A 26,176-nucleotide genomic window follows, 5' to 3' on the forward strand; every position below is an offset into this window, starting at 1 on the left:
AGGAGCAAAATGCCTTTTGACAAAGACTTCAAACTGAAGCCTGACAAACTCTATTCACTTTCCCCAAGAGAATAAACAAATTTAAATGCCCCCTGGAAATTCCCATTCACTATCTTATTTCCCCAAGAAAGTAAATAGATCTTATTGTTTACCTGATCAACTATCTAGAACATCCTTGTGTTTGATAAAACCTTTCCTGTTTCCACATAATCTAATCATAGCATCTGCTTTAAATTGAGCTGTTAAACTGATTTGTATTGTTAAACTGATTTACATTTATAGTATTTGCTTTGGGTTGATTTGTATCATGCTAATGATCTTACCCTATAACCAGTGAGCAAAGAAAATCTTATATACCCTCAGAAAGAAGGAGTCCTAGAGCTCCCTTGGAAGGAGTCTCCAGCATGATCAGGTCGTTTCTTCTTGGGACAAAATAAATTGGTATTATGTTTTTCCTGTCTGTCTATGATCTGGTTTTTCCTGTAGGAGACATGTTCTCTGATCTTTTCTTTCATAGGAGGACAGGTATGGAAACAAATTGTAGGAGATATTATAAAATTAATTTCTCTGATCTGTTTATTATTTTTTGTAGGAGACAGGCAATAAAAACTATATTTAATTTTTAACACCTCATAGCTTCCAATCAATGCCACATCTAAGGAGGTTTCCACTCCCCAAACTTCCTACCTGTATGTTTACTCTCAGACACTTTTGCAGAAATAGTCTACCCTTACGGTTTTACCTCAGTCACTGGTATGGAAGGCAGTTCAGTCCTAACTTGAACCTGCCACAGGGATTTCTCTTTCTCTGGAAGGGACTCTTCTAATCCAGCATAGAGTTCTTTCTGGCAGATTAGAAAGTAGTAAGAATAGAAACTGATTTTATGAGTATCATACCTTCACAGAACGAAAATTCATATATCAAAGTGCAGAGGATCCTTTAATTCCATTACTTCATATAGTAACAGGGACTTGATTTCTTTCCAGAATCTCTTTCTCTTAAATTTATCTCATTTCATAAGTAGTTTGCAAGGCTTCAGAGGTAGATGATGTCCTATAATCATATAAACACAACTAAAACTGGAATAAAACAACTTTTAAAAGTTCCGTCATACTGTAAAAGATCATTTACTTTTTTTTTCTATCTTGGACCACATATGATCACGTGAAATGGAAAAAAAAGCCTTAAAATAATTTTCATTAATTTATCTTTCTTATATCACTTTCCCAATGGGAATAATATCTCCTTTTTGAGTACATGTGGCGGGTAATGCTGCCAAAATATTTAATACATGTTCAGATCTCAGAGAAAAAAATAAACTGGAATGAAAATTAATGTCCTAATGAGACCTTTTATAGACAAATTTAAAATCAGTGATAAAAAACAATAATTAGTTTACATATTGCAATCTCATACATTCCTTTTAAGAAATAAAAGTTAAAGAAAAGAGATTAATAATGCTTCCTTCAGTATCATAAAAGTTGAACAAATCTAGCTAAATATTTGTAATTTCATCTATCTCCTAAGGGATAACCTAGACAGACTCCACAAGTAAACTAAGTCAGTTTATAGGTTACATTTACACATTCAAGATGGTTTGATTAAAGGAGAAAGGATTTTACATATTGCCAATGAGTTGGGACAGCTGAGATTCTTCCTTGGCTTCTTACTGGAGGAATTTTTAAGACCTTTAGTAAATTTTTACATCCCAGAATATCCCATGAGCTTGGTTTCTACCAGCTCAGTAACCCCCTAACTAGAAGAAATGGCCTTGACCTTCCCAAATAATAAGAGTTAATAAAAGAAAATCAAGAATCAAAAATTTCTCATTATATTTTTATTTCCAAATGTATATCTCCCTTCTTCCTAGTGATGCAGGCCTCATACCAAATAATGCAAGAGAGACAGAGGGAGAAGGAGAAGGGAAGGGAAAGGGGAACAGAGAGGGAAAGAGGGGGAAATACAGTTCAGAAAACTAATTAATAAATCAAATTGAATCTGATAGTGAACACTGTGTTCCAAACCCATAGTCCCCATCTCTGCAAGAGAGAGAATGGGCATTCTCACCTATTTTAGGGGGTCACACTTTGTTATTATAACAGCATTTTAAAATATTCTAAGGTAGAAAATTTTGGTTTTTCGTAATAATTTATAAAGACATTATAAGTAAACATCAAAACTGAAGCTGAGAAAGGTATAGAATTCCTTGAAATGACTTCATCCTTCTCCTTTCCATCATTCTGGGTCCTACCACTGCTTTTGCCTTAGTCCCTCAGGCAAAAGATCTGTGTTCCTCTGTTTTTCCATTAGTAAAATCAGGTGATTAGGGTAGTTAGTTGTATCCTATGTGAATATTCTTAAATTTGGAAAGATGAGAAATCCCTAAGCAGCTCTTTTTTGGCATCACTACATGTGAACAATATTTTGTTTCACAATGTTCTGTGATCTTGTAAGATTCAATAAAACAATACTCTCTGCATTTGACTTCCTTCTCTCATGGTGTGCAATGTCTATAGTATTGCCTCTGGCATGGATTCATCTCTTCCCTGGTGTCCTCACTTTAAGATTAAAAAAAAGAAAAGAAAAGAAAATCATTCTGTCTTCTGTTTTAAACTCCATAGGCCAGGGTGCATGCCTGAGAGATGTAACATCACCCTATGATTCTGTTCTTTGACTTCAGTAAAACTCAGGGTCCCCCTGCCTAGGTTTTTCTAACTTCATTAAAGTTCTCTGTGTTGCTTTCATGCAGGCTGATGAACTTGAGTCCATCAAGTGAGTTTGGGGAAAATTCATACTCCCCAGAAAAAGCAAACTCTGAGACCAAGGAAACAGAACTATAGAGTTATATAAATAGAGACCCCCAGGCTGCATTTTATCCCCCCACCTTATTTTCAACAACCTTAGAGATTCTATCTCAAAGGAGGACTCTACTATCTTAAAGATAAACTGTCAATAAGATACTCTGATAAAACTAACCCTGGAGAAAGTGATTTCCCACTAAAACAAACCTGACCTTTAGCTACTCCTTTGACCCCAATGCTTGCACACTTTCCTCAAGTGGGGGGCAGGGAGGAAGGCAGAGGATATAGCTATTGACTGGCTATGTATCCTAAGTGACCATCAAAAGGTGTAGAAACACGACTGTCTCCTAAGGAAGTGAAGCAGCTCAAGAAGTCTTCCTAAGTAAACTAAGATTTCTTTTCAATCTGGATGCTGAAATGCTGACCCCATAGGCTTTGCAGATGTCATGTTGGGTGAGATTCTCCCTGATCTCTTTCCTATGGTGGGAAACTCCCTAAAATGACACATCTATCTAAATGGCCCACAGTGTACCCATTTTCCATTTTTGTTTGGAAAACCCTATTCCTTTATACAAAAGAACTTAAATGAGGGATTTTCTTTGCAACATGAGATGTGAACAAAATGAGGAATATCTCCCCACTGTGGATCTCAGCATTACTGATAATGTAGGTCTGATTCTGTTCATGAAAATGTGTTGTAGCAAGTGGTGCTGACCTTTTGTGTTTCTCACAGCTGACACAAACAAATGAGAGTGAATAAATATTCATTTTTCCCCTGGTCTTTTCTAGAGAAGTTATCATTCACTGGCTTTGTGCTTGTGCTTAACATATTTGCATGGCTTTGTTTACTTTGCCTTGTTTCTAAGAGCACCAGGGACTTGTCAGTTTGAATTTAAGGGGTAAGTAGACAAAATACAAGGTAAATGTACCTTCTTCCTCTGTAGGATTAGTTTTAATCCTGGCAGCAGTGTCATTTCAAAAACTGATCTTGCTTCTTCTCAGTCTCTGTGGGTCCAAATCCCAGCAGCTGTCACACAATTTGGGCCTCTTTTTTCAAGAATTGAGAGGTCTTAGAGTGATTTCAGAGTGATTTGGAAAGCTTGCAGTTGCCTAGGTGCATTCTTTTTGCCTCTTATTAGTGCTAATATATCGTGCATAATGAATAATATTATAAATGTGCACATGGAAAGGGTTGCAGGAGACCAGTGTCATAGCACCTTATAATAATGTCTTATGAATCCAGATATTCTATTATTATTTTCGCATTCTTCGAATAGTGAGCTGGCAATCTGTGTACAATCTCAGTCATTAAGCCTGGAATCAAGTTACTCCACAAATAAACTAAGTAAACTCAGTTGCTCATTACCTAAATGACTACAAACTAGTCATTTAACCTCTATGAAGCTGTGTTTTTTGTTTTGTTTTGTTTTGTTTTGTTTTGTTTTAAATCTGGATTTTGAGAATATTAATGTACTCTCTTGCCTCACAGAGTTGTTAGGAAAGTGCTTTGTTAACAATGAAGCTTTAAAACAGTACTCACATTTGTGAGTTGTTTTTTCTCTCAGGTTAGATAACCAATTCTGTTAATTTACCTGTGGGTATTTTACATAAATGATATGTAAAATATATATTTATTAACTGGTTAAAATCTTAATTTTCCACTTCTTTTAGATGAGAAAGAAAAATATAGTTAAAATGAATAGGAGAGATTTGAGTTTGGTATCATGTAACCTTTGTGACAGTAAAGAGCACTAAAGAATTGGATATATTATTGAGGGGCTATGTAGATCTTATTTCTTAGAAATCTTTAAGATTTTTTGGAATAGAAATCTATCCAAAACATTAGGTCATCTCTTCCTGGAAACTGGAAACTCAACTATATGATTCATTGAAGTTTTGAGAGGAGTTGATGGTTAGACACAGCATTGATTTAAAATAAAATTACAAGGATAAAACTTGCAAATATTACCACATTTAAAATTTGAAGCTATTTGGTTGTAGGATGCCAGAGCTGGAAAAAATCTTAGTTGTTATCTTGACCGGTCTACCCTTTTTACAACTGTGAGAATGGAAGCTTGAACTCATATTTATAGGAAAAATATTTATTTTTATGGCCTTAATTTGTGGTCATTATTCACTCAAAAGTATAATTATGAAAGAGCTCATAATTATAGTCCCAGTAAGAAAACACAATTGGACTCAGTCTAGTGCTAGGAAAGGTCATTTTCCTCTGTGGCCATTGCTCCCTCATGCTGTAAAGGAAGGGCAACCAGAAAACAAAAGGACAGGTTCAACTATAGATATTTAAGATAAATAATTCAATTTGCAAATGTATTCTTTAAGAAAAATTTTTAAAAGAGAAGTAACACAGCATTCCCTTTTATTTCAGCTGAGTTGTTTCTCTCAGCTCTACTGGAGTGTGTCCATGATTAAAACATAGTCGTACATCTCTGTCCATTTAAAAATCATCTCTTCTTGTCTTGAAGGAAGGAACTGCAGATATGGTAGATGTTGGTTTCTATGGGATGATCATCATCTCTTTCCTCTTTGTGAAAATATTCTCAGTTTATCAACTTTCATCAACCATTTTGATGGAGGGTAGCTATTGCATTAGCTTCCTTTCTTACTAAATTGGGATGAACTACAAAGCCAAAGGTTTTTGTGGCCAGCCAACCATCATTCTTTCCAGAGATTATGATAGATGATAGATAGATGGATAGATGGATAGATGGATAGATGGATAGATGGATAGATGGATAGATGGATGGATGGATGGATGGATGGATGGATGGATGAATGGATGAGAGAGAGAGACAGAGACAGAGAGACAGAGAGAGAGTCTTTCCTAAGTGTTTAATATATGCTAGCACTATACGAAGTGCTGGGAATATAAATATGAAGAAGCAGCAAGATGGTCCCTGCCTTCAATGAGCTTACATTCTAAATTGGGAAAACAACACATAAAAAAAGGAACCAAAGGGGTGAAAAGAAGGTACAGACAAAGGAACTAGGACAAGAATAAGTCTGGTGGGGACATCAATGGATGAACAAGAGTTGGAGAACACATGTTTGGCATGAGTACTTCCTCAAACAGAGAGGTCTGGTGCTGAACTTACCACTTGTGTGACTTACCTATGGTGACAGAGCAAGTTAGTGGCAGAGCCAAAGTGCTCTTTCCACTCTACCAATCATAATGGGTCATGTTATTCAAATCTCCATTTTTCAATCAGTTCTTTGAGTGTTATTAATATTAACTTAGAGATTCTGAATCCTGAATTAGGTAGCCTGAAAACTTTCTCACAGCAAGTGATTTTTAAGAAGATAAATATGAAAATAGGTTATATTGGAAATGCATCAATTCCATTAAATTTATTGAGTGCATATTTGATTTTAAGCAGAATTAAGCATTGCAAAATACATAAAATAAGACCTGGGAGAAGCAGTCTCCTTTAAAGCAGCTGTGCTATTATTCTTTGTAGAAGTGGATTTAGAAAATGCTGGGTTCTCTGGATAAAGTTTTGGGCTTCCTTTTTTGCTTTGTAAGAATAACAAAGCCCTATGTACTTGAATTTCATCTTAATCAGAATGTGATCTGTTGTAATGAATAGAAATTGTGATTGGCTTTAAAAGAATTAGCTTAGGTTCTTGACCCTTTTCGTGTGTGTATCCAGTTGAGAAAAATCTGCTTTCATGAGAGTTTCACACACCTGTCCATTGGAAAACAAAACAAACTACTATGTCTTTCACTATTGATTACTGATTACAGACTTCAAGTTAGTATAGCTACCATGAAATGTTGACATTAAGACTGACTTTCCCACATTAATCCCAGGAAATCAACCTTAAAAAGACCAATTGTAAAGAAAACTCCAAAAAAACCCCAAAAAACAGAATTGCAAAAAATGATAAGCAGAACCTGGCAGAGACTGGTAGAGAGACCTTATCAGGGATGCATAGATTATGGGGCCCACACAGGTAATAAAAAAGAACTAAAGCCAGAAAGAATACTTCCAAGTTGACCTGAGGCCAGCCAGTCTGAACTCTAAGCAGGAATTTCTTATGCAATTGTAACCCCCTAGTAAATTGAGGACCAGAAACCAGATCCTGACTCTGAACTATTTGATCAGAATCAGGAACATGGGCATAAATCAGTGTGTAGGGAGTGAGGGCCCAATCTTGAACTTTCCAGTGTATTGGAAGCCAAGGCCTAAGATGGATACAAATCAGCACCTAAGCACTAGAGTCAGAGGATGATACTGAACTGTTCTGAAACCAGTGCAATATTCACTATCCCATTGGGATCTAGAACTAACTTGCATGGGACATCACTTAAGGACAAGAAAACCAGAGTCTGGCTGAAGCCAGAATCTGAAGTGATCTACTAGAACACTAGTATAGAAACCAGACAGAGGGTAGATCTTAAAATTAGTCCCCTCATCTAGATGAAAAGACACAGCAGCATCTGGACTGCAGAAAGGACAGGCCCAAATGAGACCTACTCAACTCATAAAAGACAGCTAATGGGGAGTAGCCTGAACATAAAATCCCAAATGAATATCTGGGCCTGAAAAATATAAGCAAAACACTAAATGCAATGGAGAAATATCATGAGGTAAGAGATACTGTATAAAAATAAATCTAGAGGAAGAGCAACCTCACAAAAACTTCAGAGTCCCCCCCCCCCAAAAAAAAAAGAAAAAGAAAGAAAAATGAACTGGCCATATGGAATATAGGAATGACTGAAAGAAATGAAACAAGAGGTTAATAAAATGAAATTAGATAAAAGAAAACAATATAACTATTATGAATTTAGGAATCATCAGAATCCCTAAAAGTCATATAACTGGATACCATATTTCAAGATATAAATGAAAATTTTGGTATGTGGTCTCAGTGTTGTCTTTTTCTTTGATAAAGTTGTATATTTTTTCTGTGATTTGTTCTTTCACTCAATAATTCTGTAATATTCTTCCATCAAAATAGTTTTTAAATATAATTTGTTGTGGTCAATAATAGATATTTAATATCTCTTATTTTCTTCTTTTGTTTAAGAGGTTTTTATACACCCTAAGATGGTCAATTCTTGCAAAGGTACCATACATAGCTGAGCAATATGTATAAACCTTTCTTTTCACACTAAATAATTTTTGGAGATTTATTTTATCTAAATTTTCTATAAATCTATTCAGGTCTAACATTCCTGTCATCTTTATCCTTTTGTTGGATTTGTTTAGGTCTGAAAGCTAACTCTTACATCTTTGCTATTTGCATCTGTAATCCATTTAATCAGATGTTTTCATACACAAAGATGATGCTAATAAGATAGTTTCTCTATATTTTAGTGTTTTGTTTTCTTTCCAGTGGTAGTTTACATTCTCATTCTTTAACTTTTTTTTATAAGATCATTTATGAGGGTAAAACATGGGTAAATGGTGGACTCTATGCTGTAGTAAAGGATTCTACCCAATATGATGCTTATTGATCTATCTAAATTTGAAGCTCTATAACAAACTAGTCTATTAATGACTCATTTAATGCAATTGCACCTAGTGGCTTTTAATAAATGGGAATGACTGGGAAAAGCATCAGAAATGAAGTTTACCAGGCACAATTTTTGTGTGGTTCAGAAAAAAAACGCAGCATACACCCTAACAATCGATGATCAGCCTCTGTGTACTTGAAGTTGTTAAATCTATTGTTTTAAGATAAAGTGTTTGTTGTTATTGCTTAGCTTCATCCATTTCAATGTCATGGTTTCTTTAGTAACTAACATATTTCAAAGACTAGTGAGTAGAAGGAGACTATAAAAGTGTAAGAAAATAAGTGACATTAAAATATATGTCATGGTGCTGCATGCCATAAAATATTTTATTGACACTTCTGGGAAAAAACCTGAAAATTCACTTGTAACTGAGCTACACATGAGTAATATGGTCATTTCTAATACAGCATTAAAAAGTTTATAGCACCCTACTAACACATGCACTCAGTGCCCTCTTTAAGGGCACCAGAGAAGGAACATTTTATTTTAAAAAGTCTGTTAGTTCTGGTTCTTTGATTCTTTTAAAATATAGACCCTATTTGCTCTACTTTTGTGCCTACAAGATAATCTATCTTACTATAAATTGGCTGATGCACTGTACACCATCAATTATTAAGGTCAAACTTCTCATGAAATAGAATATGTGGATCACATTATATAAGCATAAAGAGAAATCACAGACATTCACTTTTTTCTTTACTCTGGTATCCACATACAGGATAAATGTTATTCTGTAGCTGTATAAATACTTTGGAAATACATTATTTGTATCTTGTTTCTCTAAAATACTTATAGATATGGACAAACAATTCTTTGTTTACGTAGATCAGAGAGAAGTTAGAATATAGGGCTCTCACATATATATTGTTAATCTTATAATAATTCAACAAACTGTTCATTTAACTTTTCTAAGGTGTACACTTGGCACATAATGGCTGTCAAGATGTTTATTTCCTCTATCAAACTTTTTGAAAGCTTATAATATATAACATATGTAAAAAGGCATAATTTGAGAAAAAAATTCATAAGATTTTTCTTCTTTTTCCATATTGATCTCACAAATCATAATGAATATATTTTTATGCATACATACCTAGAAAGATGATAAATGTGCAAATCGTTGCTTTAGAGAAATCTCTTGCTATTAATGGGAATATTCTAAGATTGAAACCTGTGTCTATGCCTTTTTTACTACTAATTTGTATAACAATATCTATTGGCACCATATAATTTGAGATATTTAGAATCTACTGCCTAGTCTGGAGCAAACCTCTTCAATCTTTAAAATAGTATTTATTTTTGTGTGTTTGTTTGTTTTTTTGGCACTATGTTTAACAGCCAGCCTTTTTATTCTTTCATTTGTATTTTAAGACATTCTGCATATATTGAAATGTTTTGCTTATTTCTGCATTTATTGCTCCAGTGCATTTTTTTTTACTGAGGTTGGTATTTCAAATTATAGTAGTCACCATTTCAGTGTAGTATCAAGCAACTTTATAGTTTTCTGTGTGAGGTGAAAGGGTGAGTAAAAAATTCTAAATATAATTCAAAGACAGTACTTATTAAACCAGAAACCAGAAACAATGTGTCCATCCTTTACAGCTCCTAGCACAGGTAGGAGACTCAAACAATAAAGACTGAAGCAGTCATTCATGGTCATTTCAAAGTGTTTACAGTTATCATTGGTTATTTACTAAGGACTGTCGGATTGCTTTCTCCCCAGGTTTTAGGAGACCGATGGGCCAACATATGTCGATGGACAGAAGATCGCTGGGTTCTTCTACAAGATATTCTTCTCAAATGGCAACGATTTACCAAAGAACAGGTGAGTCACAGTAGGAAAGTGTGTGTGTTAAAACAAATAAGTACACTTTGCTCTTTACCAGTTAACATGTGAATATTCTTACCAAAGACTTTATTTTTTCCCCCCAGTGCCTGTTTGATACATGGCTTTCTGAAAAAGAAAGTGCAGTAAATGATATTCATACCACTGGTTTTAAGGATCAGAATGAAATGTTATCTAGTCTTCGGAAGCTGGCAGTACGTATCTCTTCTTCTTAATCTTTTATTAAAAACATTAATCCTTTTTTAATCGTCACTTCTGCTCTCTCTGACTCTCATCTTAAAGCAGATGTTCGTAGTTCCAAATTTCTACATTGTTTTGTTTACAAAAAAAATTCTTAAATTATGCAGTTTCACCTTTTTAATATATTATGGAAGAAACAAGAACAAGAAGAACTTCAGTTATTTTTGTTCAATTTAATTCAATTTAACAATTATTGAGAAAAGAAGCTAAGTATACAAAGACCAAACTGATTTCTGACCTCAAAGAACTGACATATTACTGGGAGTAAATGCTATATGTATAAAAGGAGTATATGTATATACATTCATATATGCATAAATGCATATAGAATATAATACACATTTTGTTGTTTTATTAGCAAAGATATTGGACTGGTTTTCCATTTCCTTCTTCAGCTCATTTTACAGATGAGGAAACTGAGGCAAACAGGGTTAAGTGACTTGCCCAGGATCACACAGAGTCTAAGGACAGATTTGAAATTAGGAAGATGAGTCCTCCTGACTCCAGCACTGGCACTCCATCTATCTTGCCACCTGGCTGCCTCTACATACTACTCAGTAACAAGAAAAAGAATAAAAAAGTACATATATATATAATATATATAATATATATATATATGTGTGTGTGTGTGTGTGTATATACACATATATATGCACATACACAATTTATTTATTTGTGTATATACCCATATCTTACTGTGTATTTTATATATATATGCATATACACTTCTATATGACCTACTGTATAAAGAAGTAAATTATGAAAATATATAGTTATCCAAAGTAATTTTAAGTAGGAGAGAGCATGAACAATTAGGGACAATCAAGAAAGGTTTCACACTGGAGATAGCACCTGAGTTGTGCTTTGAAGCAAATTGGGGACTTTAAAATTTCAGGTGTGGAAAGTATATATCCCAAATGTGAGGAACCATTTATAAAATGGCATAAAGTTTTGGGCAAAATTATATTACTTGGTGTTAGAGGGAGGCCTAACACCTATTAGTTCAGGTTTAATTTGGGATGAAATGAGGCACACACAATTACTTGGTTTCCCTGGATGCATCTCCATATGGAAAATTTTCTCTGAATGGAATTATACTTAGAAATCCACCAAGTCAGAGAGATCCAGACTCAGTATGTGTGGAATTATCTGTGCCCTTAGGATAAGGAAGGAAACTGGTAGAAGACTCCTTCATGAGAGACAAAGACCAGTAAATTCCCAGGGACAGCTTCGTTACCTTTTCAGGAAAACTTCTTGTTGTTTGTTCTTCATTCTCAACAAGGACCATGACAGATGTCATGACTTGCAATGAATTGGATTTAAGTGAGGAAGGGCTCTGCAAAGTCACCAACCTCACTTTCTCCTACAGAGCCATATGAATCCAGTGGCAAGAAATATTATCATGATGGCTGGAGTTGGCCCAGAATATTTAAAACTAATTTCTACTGGGTAGACACATTTCTGACCTCAAAGAACTTACATATTACTGGGAGTAAATGCTAAATGTACATAAGGAGTATATGTATATACATTCATACCTACACAAATACATATAGAATATAATACACATTTGAGAAATATGCTGTACAGTTGGAAAGCCATTCAAACTTTCATTGCAGTCTGAACTTGAAAGGGCTACTTCTAATCTGCATTAGCACAGGGAGTTTTCTAAACAGGAGGTGTTTTAAAAAAATTATCAAATCATAGATGCAGCTCCCTCCCCAAAATAATAGTAATGTGATATAGTTATGTACCGTGAAATCTCACTTGCACTTCACAATTAATGAATAAATATATTTTTAATATCGCCTACGTGCCCAACATTTTGCTATGGGCTTTAGGGAATATAAGAAAAAATTGTCAGGTAGTCTTTGACCTGATTCTATCTAACATTATGGCAATGCTTAGATAATCAGGGGCATATAAAAGTAGAAAATCTAGTACTTGCTCTCAAGGAACTTTGGGTATAGTGCAGAAGACAACAGGAACCAATTAGAGAACAACAAAAAAGAGGATGAAGCAATGTAAAGCAGGGAACTTGAAATGAGTCCAGAAAATCAACAGATTACAGAAGGTTTAGATAACTGAGGAAAGCTATACCAAATAAGTGAAACTTAATTCAAGTATTAAAGGATAGGAAGATTTGGATAGGCAAAGAAGGAATGATTTTCCAGGTACAAATTCTGGAACAATATTGATAATTTAGCCATACTGTATGCAAATCTTTTCATTTAAAGTTTTAAAAAAATCTTTTCTTCCTCTTTGAATTTCTACAATCTTTTAGGTAAAGGCAATCTACTATGAAAATAGTAGTTTCTTTTTTTTTCTTTGCAACAAATATTTATTTTATTTTTTCCAGTTATATGTAAGGGTAGTTCTCAACATTCATTTTCATAAGATTGAGAATTCCAAATTTTTCTCCCTTCCCCCCTTTCCTCCCCCCTCCACAAGACATCAACTAGGTTACATAACGTACAATCCACAAGTGTGCTTTTTATCAGTTCTTTTTATGGGGATGGATAGTAAGCTTCATCATTAGTCCCTTGGGATTGTCTTAGATCATTGTATTGCTGAAATTAGTTAAGTCATTCACAATTGCTCATTGAAAAATATTGCTGTCACTATTCACAATGGCCTTCCAGTTCTGCTTATTTAACTATACATCAGTTCATATGAGTCTTTCCAGGTTTTTCTGGTATTATCCAGTTTGTCATTTCCTATAGCACAATACCATTCCACTACAATCATATACCACAGCTTCTTCAGTCATTCCTCAATTGATGGACATTCACTTGATTCCCAATTTTTAGTAACCACAAAGAGCTGTTATAAATATTATTTTTGTACAATTTTTCCCCTTTTCTCTTTTTCATGATTACTAATATTAACTGTTTCCCTCCATCCTAGTCCCTTCTCCATGACATTGACTCTATTATCTATCTTCTTTCACTCTATCCCTCTTCAAAAGGGATTTTCTACTGTCTGTCCCCTCCCCAAATCTGTCCTCCCTTCTTTTGCCCCTCTCTCTTTATCCCCTTCACCTCCTATTTTCCTACAGGTTTAGATAGATGACTCCACTCAATTGAATGTGTGTGTTATTCCCTCCTTGAGGCAGCTCTGATGAGTTTAAAGTCTTTGAGCCTATTCTGTTGGGTGTAAACTTCATATACTGCCCTGCTCCTCTCCCATCTCTTCCCAAACTCCATAAGCCCTTTCCTCTTTCTTTCATGTGAGGTTTCACCCCATGCTACCTGTGCCCTTCTCCCTCCCCCAGTGCATTCCCCTCACCCCTCAATTTACCCCTAAAAATGTCATCATGGGGCAGCTAGGTGATACAGTGGACAAAGCATCCTCCCTGGACCCAGGGGGATCCCAGCCAAAACCCAGCCTCAGACAGAAGACAGTCACTCACTGCACGACCCCAGGTATGTCCCCCAACTCCAATTTTTTATGATTCTCTAGGGTCTTGTATTTGAAAGTCAAATTTGCCATTCAGTTCAGGTATTTTCATCACAAATTCCTAAAAGTCCTCTTTTTCATTGAAGTCCCATTTTTTCCTCTGAAAGATTATACGCAGCATTGCTGGATTCTTGGTTGTAATCCCAATTCCTTTGCCCTCTGGAATATCATATTCCATCCCCTCTGGTCCTTTAATATAGAAGGTGCTAGATCTTGGGCTATCCTGACTGGGGCTCCACAGTACTTGAATTCTTTCTTTTTGGCAGCTTGCAATATTTTCTCCTTGACCTGAGAGCTCTGGAATTTGACTATAATATTCCTAGGAGTTTTCCTTTTGTGATCTCTTTCACGAGGTTATCTGTGGATTATTTCAACTTGTATTTTACCTTCTGCTTCTAGAATATCAGGGCAATTTTCCCTGACAATTTCTTGGAAGATGATGTCTAAGCTCTTTCCTTGATCATGGTTTTCAGGTATACCAGTAATTTTCAAATTATCTCTCCTGGACCTATTTTCCAGGTCAGCAGTTTTCCCCAGAAGATATTTCACATTGCCCTCTATTTTTTTATTCATTTGGATTTGCTTTATTGTGTCTTGGTTTCTCATAAAGTCGCTAGTTTCCATTTGTTCAATGCTAATTCTTAGGCAATGATTTTTGTCAAAGAGCTTTTTTACCTCCTTTTCCATTTGGTCAATTTGGCTTTTCAAGCTGTTGACTTTTTTCTCATGTCTTTCCTGTATCACCCTCATTTCTCTTTCCATTTTTTCCTCTACCTCTCTAACTTTATCTCCAAAGTCCTTTTTGAGAGCCTCTATGGCCTGAGACCAATTCATATTTTTCATGGAAGCTTTAGATATAGAGGTCCTGACGTTGACATTTTCCTCTGAGGGTGCACCTCAATCTTCCTTGTCACTGAAGAAACTCTCTATGGTCCTCACCTTTCTCTGTCTGCTCATCTTGCCTTTCTTTTACTTGACTTTTAGCTCCTTAAAGTGGGGCACTGTTTCTAGACTGCAGTATCCCAAGCTTTAGAAGGTCCCAGGTGGTATGATTTAAGGAGAATCAGATTCTTCACTTGCCTGGCCTGTTCCCTGATCCGTAGATGACTCTAGACCAACTTGCTAATCAGCCAGCTTTGTGTGTTGTGGTTGTTAGCTCCAATGAGCCTATGCCCCTCCCCCACTAGGGCCACTTCTACTCAAGCCTACCTCCTGGTTCCCAACAGGGGTGAAAAACCCAAGTTCTGCCTCAGCATCAGCATAGACTCCTCTAATCTCCCCCCTGCCAAGGGCTCAGCTCTCTCACCAGACTATGAGCTTAGTTCCAGACGACTCTGGTGCTTCAGCTGATTCAGAGGCTCTGGGGGTCTCTTTCTCTGGTGAGACCTTCCTGGTGCTGGATCTGTGTCAGGGTGACTGTGGGGTTGAGCTCTACTCTTGTCTCAGCACAGCACCTCCCTCCTTCCAACCTTCCAAACTGTCCTTGTTTGGAAGATGATTTCAGCACATTCTTCTGTGGATTTTGCTGCTCCAGGAATTGTCCTGTGGCATTATTTGTATGTTTTTTGGAGTGATCATGTCATGAGTTTGAGAGCTCACTCAAAATTAGTAGTTTCTTAACACCCTCCATCGTCTTCCTCACTGTCCTTAACATGTACATACACTGACATATACACATACTTGAAATCAAGAACTTAAGAAAACAAGTATACTTTCAATTTTCTATCCAGGATTTCTTTGTGAATAGAAAGTTCTATACAACACATGAAAGCATAATAAAATTATATTAAACATCTAACTTTTAGTGTTTTAGGTTCTTTATTATCTTTATTAATTATGTAAATGATCTTACCTCATTTATTTTCCTTTTTAATTTTAGTTGATAACAGATGGAACCTCTAACAATGTTAGATCCAGGTTTCTTGTCATTTTTGTTATATTCTAATTCAGACACCTCATTGATACTAATCAATGAATGAATTAAGTATCTATTAAGTGCTACTGTGTGTAGAGCACTATGCTAAGCTTTGGAGATACAAATAGATAAGATAGTCCTTGCTTTCAAAAACCTTACATTTGAATGTAAGAGAAAACTACATGGAAGGTGTCAGCTAGAAAAGTCTCATGATCCTTAAGGTACAAAGGAAAAGTAGGTATTAATGCCTTTTTCTTTCATATCATTTCCACTGATACAATCACATCAGTTTCTCATTATGACCACTTGACACTGGACTGGAAGCATTGCTACTCCAAAAGCCCTTGGGTTTAGGACCCTGGGCTGACACCATTAACCAGATGATGATGTGTTGATCACCCTGGCTCACACTGTCTCCTGTCTCTGCCTCAAGGTGTTTCAGCTATGTTAGCTTGTTTGCCTTACAAGTGGTAATTCTTTGAGAGTTGGTGGGCGTGCCTGTACCCTTGTTCACAGGGCAATGGCTGTGAGGCCTATCCTGGAAGCAGGACTGATGTTCTTAGAATTGTTTCCACCCAAGGGCTTCTGCTCTTATCCTCCATTCAAGTGCATTAAGCTAGCAGTTGTTGTTAATGGTGATACAAGTGTTTGGTCCCTTCTCAAGAGTGATTTCTCTTCTCGGTGATGGCTATGGAGGATTTACTAGAAGTAGTTTTGGTGGCCTAGAGAATGCTGCTACTCTCAAGGTTCTTGGGCTCAGGGTTCATGGCTTTCTTATTCAGTGTCTGAAGGGAGAGAATGATCAAGGTGGTATCCAGATGAATGAGGAACACAGAACTTCGAAACTTTTTTCAACTTGTCCAAAACAACTAAAAGCAGATTTTTAAAGTTAGTATCAGAACTCTGAAAAACTTTCAAGTGCATTGTCTTTAGACATTCGTTATCTTTAATGGTTATATTATTTAAGTGAACCTTAACTTTTCTCTCCATTTTGAATTGAGAAATTATGACCTCTGTAACCCCCTTTCAGGCTCAAATCCTCTATTTTTTCAGCTTTGTGTGAAGCATTTGAACAGATAAGTCACAGGGTGATATTTGAATCTAATTTACAGTAGATGAAAGTTAGAAAAAGCAACATATTTTGCCATATAGGATTATAAAAACAGCATAGAAACATGATGATGATATGCCAAATGTAAAAGAATCATGAGGTGGTGGATAGAGCACTAGACCTAGGGTCAGTAAGACATGATTTCCATTCTTGCCTCAAACATTATCTCATTTATCTTCATGACAAGTTTCGAAGTGCTATAATTATCCCCATTTTACATATGAGGAAACTGAGGCAGGAAGAAATTAAGTGACTTACCCAGGGTCACACAGTTGTCTGAGCCTGTATCTGTACCATTACCATCATCATCAAATATTTATAGAGCACCTCTTATGTGCCAACACTGTGCCAAACGCTTTTCAAATGATCTAATTTGATCCACACCACAACCTGGGGAGGTAGGTATTATTATTATCACCATTTTACTGTTGAGGAAACTGAAGCAAACAGAGGTTAAGGTTAAATGACTTACCTAGTATCACACAACTAATAAGTATATTAGAATGGATTTGAATCTGAGTCTTTTTGACTCCAGGTCCAACATTCTATACTGTGACCCTCACTAGTAAAATCAGGATTCGAAACAAAATAATGCCACTTTCTTAACACTGTCTCATCACTATTGTATTGTTACATATCTAAGCAAGTGGCTGTTTTCATTCATTTTCCATTTCTTTAGCAGAGGTAATAGTGCTTCGTGACAGTGAATCTTTACAAATTTCTCATTGAGCTCAATCAGGTAATTTGCTTACATGAATAAGAAATTTGCTCATGATAGGTGATCTAATTCCCCAAGACAATGGAACCAAAGATCTTAGAGAACCTTTAGAATAGCTGTTCCAAACCCCTCATCTTACAATGATGAAACTGAAATTAGCAGGGGTTAAGTAAATAGTCCAAGGTCAAACAGGTAAGTGGCCCAATTAGGATTGTATTCTAGGTCTTCTGATTTCACATTAAGTGCTTCTGCACAAGGCTGATCACATTAATAACTGAATCGAAGATTTATTTTATTTTTTGTTCTTGTTTTGTTTTTGCAGGGCAATGAGGGTTAAGTGACTTGCCCAGGGTCACACAGCTAGTAAGTGTCAAGTGTCTGAGGCTGTATTTGAACTCAGGTCCTCCTGAATCCAGGGCTGGTGCTTTATCCACTGTGCCACCTAGCTGCGCCAGAAGATTAATTTTAAGTAAAAGCTTTGTGTAAGCCAAATAGCAATATCAACATTTTAGCTATTAGTATTATTTCCATATGTAAAGTGTGAATTGTCCCAGTACCCAAACTGAAGATATTAGATTTGGTTACAACAGGACATAGTACAATGTGACTAATACCTCCCTCCTCTGAATAGTGAAATTCTATTGATAACAGTATAAGATTGCTTTGGTGTTTTGGGCTGATACTTCCTGATCTTGACCCTGAGGTTATCAGATCTCAGTTGCCACACTTATCAAGCTGCTAATAATAACAATTATTATATTAGTGACAAAAACTGGCATCAATATAGTACTTGAAGGTTTGCAAAGTTTCTTGTATCAACCACACTGTGATGTATGTACTACAGACTTCATTTTACAGATAAGAAAATGGAAAAGAAGTTAAGTGACTTGGCCATGGTCATATATCTCATGGAACATAAGCCCATAGTTTTCTGACTCCCAGTCTAACACTACTCACTTTAGCATACCATGGAGAAGAAGCTGTCTGGAGAAAAAGAGCATGATCCAAGAGAATAACCAGAATCTTATACAGGAAGTTTGAACCAGAAAGTGTGCTCATTCTAGCATTGTTATCAGAAGAGGTAAAGGTCATGGGACCTGGTTTTAGCTTGATGAAGATATGAGTTTCTACACTTATTTCTGGCAGATACTCACTATGTGATTCTTAGAAAATCACTTAGCCTATTAGCATCTCAACAGAACTCAAAAGTGTTAGATTTCTGAACCCTGCCAGAATTTCTTATTCCAATTAAATCATATGTTCAGGTCAGAGATATATGACTGTGCCACAAGTGGAATCCCTCACAAAGGATCCACTGACTGAAGGTCTTTAAGAAAAGGCACTACCCCTTGTTTGGGATGTTGTTCAAGGTCTCTTCTAATTCTGTTATTATGTTAATATGAATATGTAAAAATTACTATAATGCAAAATAATGCATGAGTGCATATGAGAGCGAGAAAGTGCTATGTATAGACAATGAAAGAGTTAATGAATAAAAAAAACTTATTAAATGCTTATTCTATATAAAACATAATGCTAAGCACTGGAGATACAAAAAGAAAGTCAAGGCCTCAAAGGAAGAATTCATTTCAATAGGGGAGAGAACTCACCTAGGGAATTTAAGTTTCAAGTCAGAAAGATCCCATGGCCCTTAGACTGCAACAGTAAAGTAGATTGCAGTGCAGCTCAATAATCGCCACTAATAAAACCATATTCATTCTAAATGTTTTACCATTTGATATTGAATCAGGAAACTTAAATGACAAAAACTTGCTTTTCTGGGCTTCAACAGCTGTGTCTACTGAGGAAGAAGGACTGCAGCCTCTGCCTATTGATAACACAATCAATATCTGGGGGTGGTGGTAGTTTTGACTCATGTGACACATACTGCCTCTTGCCTTTCCCTTATAGTACCTTGCTGCTTTTGCTAAGCTGCCTCAGCTGCCCAACTGATGGTAGCTGTTGGAGGTATCTATCTCCTTTCCAGGAGTTACTTCCTTGGATGATGGCTGAAAAGACAGTCAGAGCATTCCTGACTAGGGTCAATGGCAAAGAATTCTTGTAAGAGGTAGAATTTGACTTAAACTTTCAAAGTTTAAGTAGGGAAGATGAGTAGGGAATCAATAAGTTTGTCTTTGTGTGGGAGTGAGTTTTGTGTCATGGGCCAATCTTTTAGCTTGTTTTGTTTTGTTTTAGTCATAGGTAAGTGTCTGAAACAGGAATAAGTTTATTGAGAAATGCCAAGTAGGTATTGTAGATAGTAAGCAATTCAGTTTGGTGGAAATACAGTATTTCTGGAGGGTAGTAGGGTGAAGTAAAACTAGAAAGTAAGTATGTACTATACCCAGAACATGGGCTCAGACTAATTCCTGCTCATTTTCACCATTTAAATGGACATAAGTTTGTTAGGGGATATGTAAATTGCTTTAGAAAAAAGAACAATGTCCTCAAAATCTCACTCTGCATTATGCTTCAGAACGGTGAAAAAAGAACATCTAAATTTAGACAACAGCTAATGTCAGTAATAAAATCTTTGTAAATTTTAAGATGCACATATATATTTTATAAATCTACATATGATTTAACACATATGTATACATGGATAGTTATAAATTATTTGGAAGAATCTATAGAGGATCAGTAAATTAATATACTGACCAACATCTCTAGCCAAATTTTGATCTACCTTTTTCTTTTCAAGTTGTTTTCTTTATTCTTCAATACATACATGTTAAATTCTGAAAAGGTTTTTACATTTAACAGAAAATTGGCAGCTAAGAGAATTGTTTCACTACTACACAGAGGAATTCTTTGGAACTTCTAACTATCCCTCTTTTACCTGGGGAAAATGCAAAGCAAAATGTAATTATCTGTGGCTTATTTTAGGGATCACAGGAGGAAGAATAGAAGCCTTCAGCTAAAGATTATTTAGACTAGGTCTCAGCTATGTGAATAAATCCAGTAAACACTGAGTTTCTGATCATTTTAGTGTAAAGAGATAAAATAAATTTACACAAACCTTTTCTGAAATCAAGAGCTTTGGAGGTGGAGGTCAGACAAAGAGTATGGCTAGTTGTATTTCCTTCTGAATGTAACTTTGTCATCTCACTTGTATTGGGTTTCATTTTTTTTTTCATCCTCCAAAGTCTGGAGAACATTCTTGCTTTGAAAATTGATTCTCAAAAACAAGAAATGAGGGACAGCTAGGTGGTACAGTGAATAAAACACAGGTCCTGGATTCAGGAGGACCTGAGTTCAAATGCGGCCTCAAATACTTGACACTTACTAGCTGTGTGACCCTGGGAAAGTCACTTAACCCCCATTGCCCCACCAAAAAACCAAAACCAAAAACAAAAAGAAAACCCCAAGAAATTAGTTGTTCTGTATACTCTCCATCAATTGTTATCACCTTTCATCCACCTCATGTAGCGGTCCTGTGTCTTCTTTGTACTTCTTGTTTTGTTTTTTTGTTTGTTTGTTTGTTTTAGTGAGGTAATTGGGGTTAAGTGACTTGCCCAGGGTCACACAGCTAGTAAGTTTTAAGTGTGTGAGGCCAGATTTGAACTCAGGTACTCCTGACTCCAGGGCCGGTTCTCTATCCACTGTGCCACCTAACTGCCCCATACTTCTTGTTTTCATATATAAAATGGTCCCCTTACCTGCCCTTAAAATTTATTATAAGTTTAGGCTCATTCTGGGCTTTAGCCCTTATGATTCTAGTCTCTCAGAACTATGAAACTTTTATATTAGGTTTCAAGTATCTGTTATTGTTTTCACTTTCTGTACTTGTCTTTTAAAAAGGAGTTTGCTGAGCAGTTTATTCAAAACCCTTTCTCATTTATTCATCATTAGATGTGATTTTTTTACTGCTTTCATTGTCCAGAATGTGGAACTCTGAATGGTGAAACTCCCACTAACTATGCAGATTGGCTTCACGTTGTGCATATGTATGTGTATATGTATATATGTGTGTGTATATTTAAATCTTGAGTTTCAAACTCCAAAAAAGCCACAGCAACAATAAAGTTTAAAAAATGAATGTTTTGATCTCGATTCATACTCCATCAATTCTTTCTCTTGAGTTGGATAGCATTTTTCATCATGTCATGCAGATTTGTCTTGAACACTGTATTGCTGAGAATACCTAAGTTTCTCACAGTAGATCATCATACAATCTAAATGTAACTATACAATGATCTCCTAGTTTTGCTGATTTCATTTTGCATCAGTTCATGTAAATCTTTACAAGTTTTTTCTGAAAGCATCCTAGTTGTCATTTCTTACCATCTATTGTCTCACAGCTTCAGAAACAGCTGCTGCCAGGATTGATTTAGTTACCTCCAAGGCTTCCTGCTGTTCTGCTGGGTCCTGGCCTGTGCTGGCATGGCCTATGCTAGAGTGTATTCTACTCTCATCCTAGTGTGACAGACTTTTCCTGACAACTTTCTAAAATGTCTGCAGACTGAAAATTGTTTCATCCTGTCCTTTTGTGGATTCTGTTACTCCAGAATTCATTTTGAGGCTTTATTTAAAGTTGTTTGGAAGGTAATTTAGGAGAGTTCATGTGAGTCCCTGCCTAGTCTCTACCATCTTGGCTCTCCCCCCGCCCCAACACTGAATTTAAAGTGACTTTTCCAGGATCATATTCCAAATTCTTATCAGAAATCTTGAACTCAGATCATATAACCTCTGAAACTAACTCTGTTGACTCTGCCATGCTAATTAAGAAAACCTCTGTAATAGCTAATATATACTTTTGCCACTGTAATTTAAACCTTATCCCATTAATACACATGAATAAAATATTTCATTGAATAAGCCACAACAGTCTGAAAACTACTCTGTAACTATTTCAAAATTTATTGCTGGGATCTGAATGTTTAAAATGATTTTATTTCCATACTCAGGAAATATGATTTCATTCATTTAAGTCTTCCTTATACCAAGACAGAGCAAAACCCTGCTGTTGGAAAATGTAATGATTTCTTGTAGAAAACAAACAAACAAAAAATCTGCCTTGTGCCTAACCCTTTAGCAATAAGATTCTACATACCTAGCTAGGCTAAACCCTGAGGACAGGCACACTGTTCATCATTGGGCCCACATTTGGAGCTTTTTCAGTATGGTAAACTGTAAGAGCACATTGCTTGTGGAGTCTCTAAGAACCTATGGCTACCTCCTCTCTCAAAGTAAACTATCAAAGTAAGACTTTCATCAAGTTTCAATCAAAACTATTTTATGCTGTTGAAAGTGTAAAGTAGGAAGCACTTATATTTTAAATTGAAACTACTGTTGTATGTGTTATAGGACTGACATACTTTCAATTAATAAAATTGATTTCATAACCCTTGCCCCAATTCCTAAGCTCTAGATATATCTTTATCTCCCTATCTATATGAACGTAGATAAAACTTTTGTCAAGTAACTTAATATCAGGAATATAATTTGAGCTACTTTCAAAAATTTATAACTTGGAAATGTGCATCTAATTTGGTTTTATTAGGAAATTAACTTTATCATGTTGTTGAAAAAAGAATAGTGACAGTCTGGGTTAGGAATCTGTTTGAAGCCTTCAGCCACCAAGCATTGTATAATTATCTTGATAATAAGAGAGAAGAGGTAAAACATCATAAGGGGGGCCTTAGACTAAGGGTCATCATAAGAATTAAGATATACTGCAAAATTAGAAGGAAAGCAGGGAAATTGGGGTGGGGCAGGAATTTATAGCAAGTTTCTCTGTAAGTGTCTAACTTCTTAACCACATAGGGAACTGAATCAAATTTATAAGAATATGAGTCATTCAGTAGTTCATAAGTGGTCAAAGGATATGAACCAGCAGTTTTCAGAAGAATAAATCAAAGTTATGTATTGTCATATGAAAAAATATGTTCTAAATCACTATTAATTAGACAAAGGCAAATTAAAATAACTCCAAGGTACCACCTCAAACCCATAAGATTGGCTAATATGACAGAAAAAGAAAATGACAAATGTTGAAGGCAATTTGGAAAAATTGGACACTAATGCACTCTTGGTGGAACTGTGAACTGATTTAACCGTTCTGGAGAATAATTTTGAAGTGTGCCCAAAGGGCTATAAATCTGTGCATACCCTTTGACCTAAGCAATACCACTAGTAGCTCTGTATCCCAAAGAGATCGAAGAAAAAAGAAAATGATTTATATGTACAAAAATATTTATAGCAGCTCTTTTTATGGGGGCAAAGAATTGGAAATAAGAGGATGGCCACCAATGACAGAATGGTTGGACAAGTTGTGGTATGTGATTGTAATGAAATACTATTTTGCTGTAAGCAATAATGAACAGGCATTTCAGAAAAACCTTGGAATAATTACATGAACTGATACAAAATGAATTGAGCAGAACCAGGAGAACACTCTACATAGTAAAAGCAATATTGTATGATGATCAATCACTAAGCTATTCTCAGCAATACAGTGATATAAGACAATTCTGAAGGACTTATGATAAAAAATGCTAACCATCTCCAGAGAGAGGATGCCAGCTTGGTCTTTTGCTGTTTCCAGAACAATTAAATCAGGGCTTTTTCACTTTTGGGGCAAAACTTGCCTAACCCATGTTGGTCAGAAAGGGAGTAATCCTCATAGATATTGATTCATATATTGAAACTGGGTAATTAACCCATCCATGCTCTTTCTTCTTAGTTTTCTGTTTGAGAAGGCAGGTAGATGATAAAGGAAGATTAGTAGATAGGTAGATATATGATAGAGCATTTATTAAGCACTTCCTTTATGTCCCTTGAATCAAAGTGACTTGTTAAGATAGAAATCACTAATAAAGGCAGGATTTGAAGCCAAGTCTATCAGCTCCAAACCTAATCTTACTTTCAATCCAGTTTGTGTCAACTTATATCATGTCAGTAGCATTAAAAGAAAAATGAGAGTTGCAGCTAAATAAAAGAATGGCTCACAGGCTCTATTTGGAGAGGCAAAAAGAGATGATAGTGATGATTTTATTAGATGTCCTAAGGCAAAAAGAAATATCACTTCATGGGATAGTTCATTGTCTTGTATTTTAGTGCTTTTTATAAGTATTTTTATAAAGACTATCATGAGAATAGTTTAAGCATGTACAGAAAATCTCTTGAAGAGGATGAAAAGTAGAGAAATTGTACAAAGAGTACACTAAAATCAACTTAATGAAATAAAAATACATTTTAACATTAAATCACTTTAATGAAAAGGTAGACAGAAGAGAGGGCAGCAAGTACACATAGAGATAGATCTATATATCTATCAATCAATAGATAGATACAGATGTATATGATAATATGGTTTAGTAACAAATTTTAAATATGCCTGAGGCTTACAAGTACAATTAAGAAAAAAATGTATGCTCTTTAATTTAAACAATTATTACCTAGGCTATTTCATAAAAAGTAAGATGGATGGAGTGATGATTATAACAAGTTCCTAAAGAAATTTAACTATGTAGTATAAATTATTTGCCAGATCATCCTAAATACTTCTCTCAACCAGCAAACTCTTGATCTTTTTGCCAAACACAAAGATATGTCCACCAAAGAAAATTCCAATTTAGAATATAAAATCACTTGTAGGATTTTAAAGAGAAGAATAGGAGAACGTTATAGGCAATATCACTTTGTGAAAAGCAAGAAGCAGTGGACTAAAAAAAAGTTAAAGAACACTTGGAGAGAGCAAAATTATTCCCTGAGAACTTAAGAATGACATGGAAGGAGTACAACAAAGAGGTAAAAAATGGAAATGGCCTATATTCATGTATTAGGAAGTAAACAAGGCATCGAATAAAAGTAATAAGAAAAATCAGCTAGAATAAGCAAGAGATACACAAAAGAGGTCTTTTTTTAAATTTTTTTGGGGGAGGTGGAGACAGGGCAATGAGGGTTAAGTGACTTTCCCAGGGTCACACAGCTGGTAAGTGTCAAGTGTCTGAGGCTGGATTTGAACTCAGTTCCTCCTGAATCCAGGGCTGGGGATTTATCCACTGTGCCACCTAGCTGTCCCCAAGAAACAACACAATTTTGAATATACTATCTAATCAGTCCTTAAGGTATTTGAAATAGGCGAACTTAACTAAAAATTTCATACAGTTTCAAACTTCATTTTTAATTTTAAAAGACTCCTATATTTTTAAAACCTAATAACCCATGTAATTGTTTATGTTCTCATTTGTTTTACATTTCATGAGAACAATCTGCATATACCTCTAGGCAACCTTCAAGCTATCAATAAACATCTATTAATTACTTACTAAATGTCAGACACTGTACTAAATACTAGGGATATAAAAATAAGTAAATGCCTCTCCCTGCCTTCAGGGAGCTCATAGTCTGATGGGACAGGCAATAAAGAAATGCATATGTATGCTTTATGTACATATGCGTGTGTGTGTGTGTGTGTGTGTATATATATATATATATATATATATACACACACCTACATGTTCATTACATAGCTATGTTTGTGCATTTTTGTGTGTTCATTTTTGCATGTATAAGTAGGATTTAATTAACAAGAGGAAT

General features: G+C 35.5%; 1 protein-coding gene across 1 annotated transcript in view; it reads left to right on the forward strand.

Moving 5' to 3' along the window:
- Positions 1-26,176, forward strand: part of DMD (dystrophin) — a 2,325,391-nt gene that overhangs the window by 668,499 nt on the left and 1,630,716 nt on the right. The window contains 2 exon segments of the mRNA XM_043994767.1: positions 10,067-10,168; positions 10,276-10,383. Coding sequence (XP_043850702.1) covers positions 10,067-10,168; positions 10,276-10,383 — 210 coding nt within the window.

This window comes from Dromiciops gliroides, chromosome 3, assembly GCF_019393635.1.
Source record: "Dromiciops gliroides isolate mDroGli1 chromosome 3, mDroGli1.pri, whole genome shotgun sequence".
Lineage (NCBI taxonomy): Eukaryota > Metazoa > Chordata > Mammalia > Microbiotheria > Microbiotheriidae > Dromiciops > Dromiciops gliroides.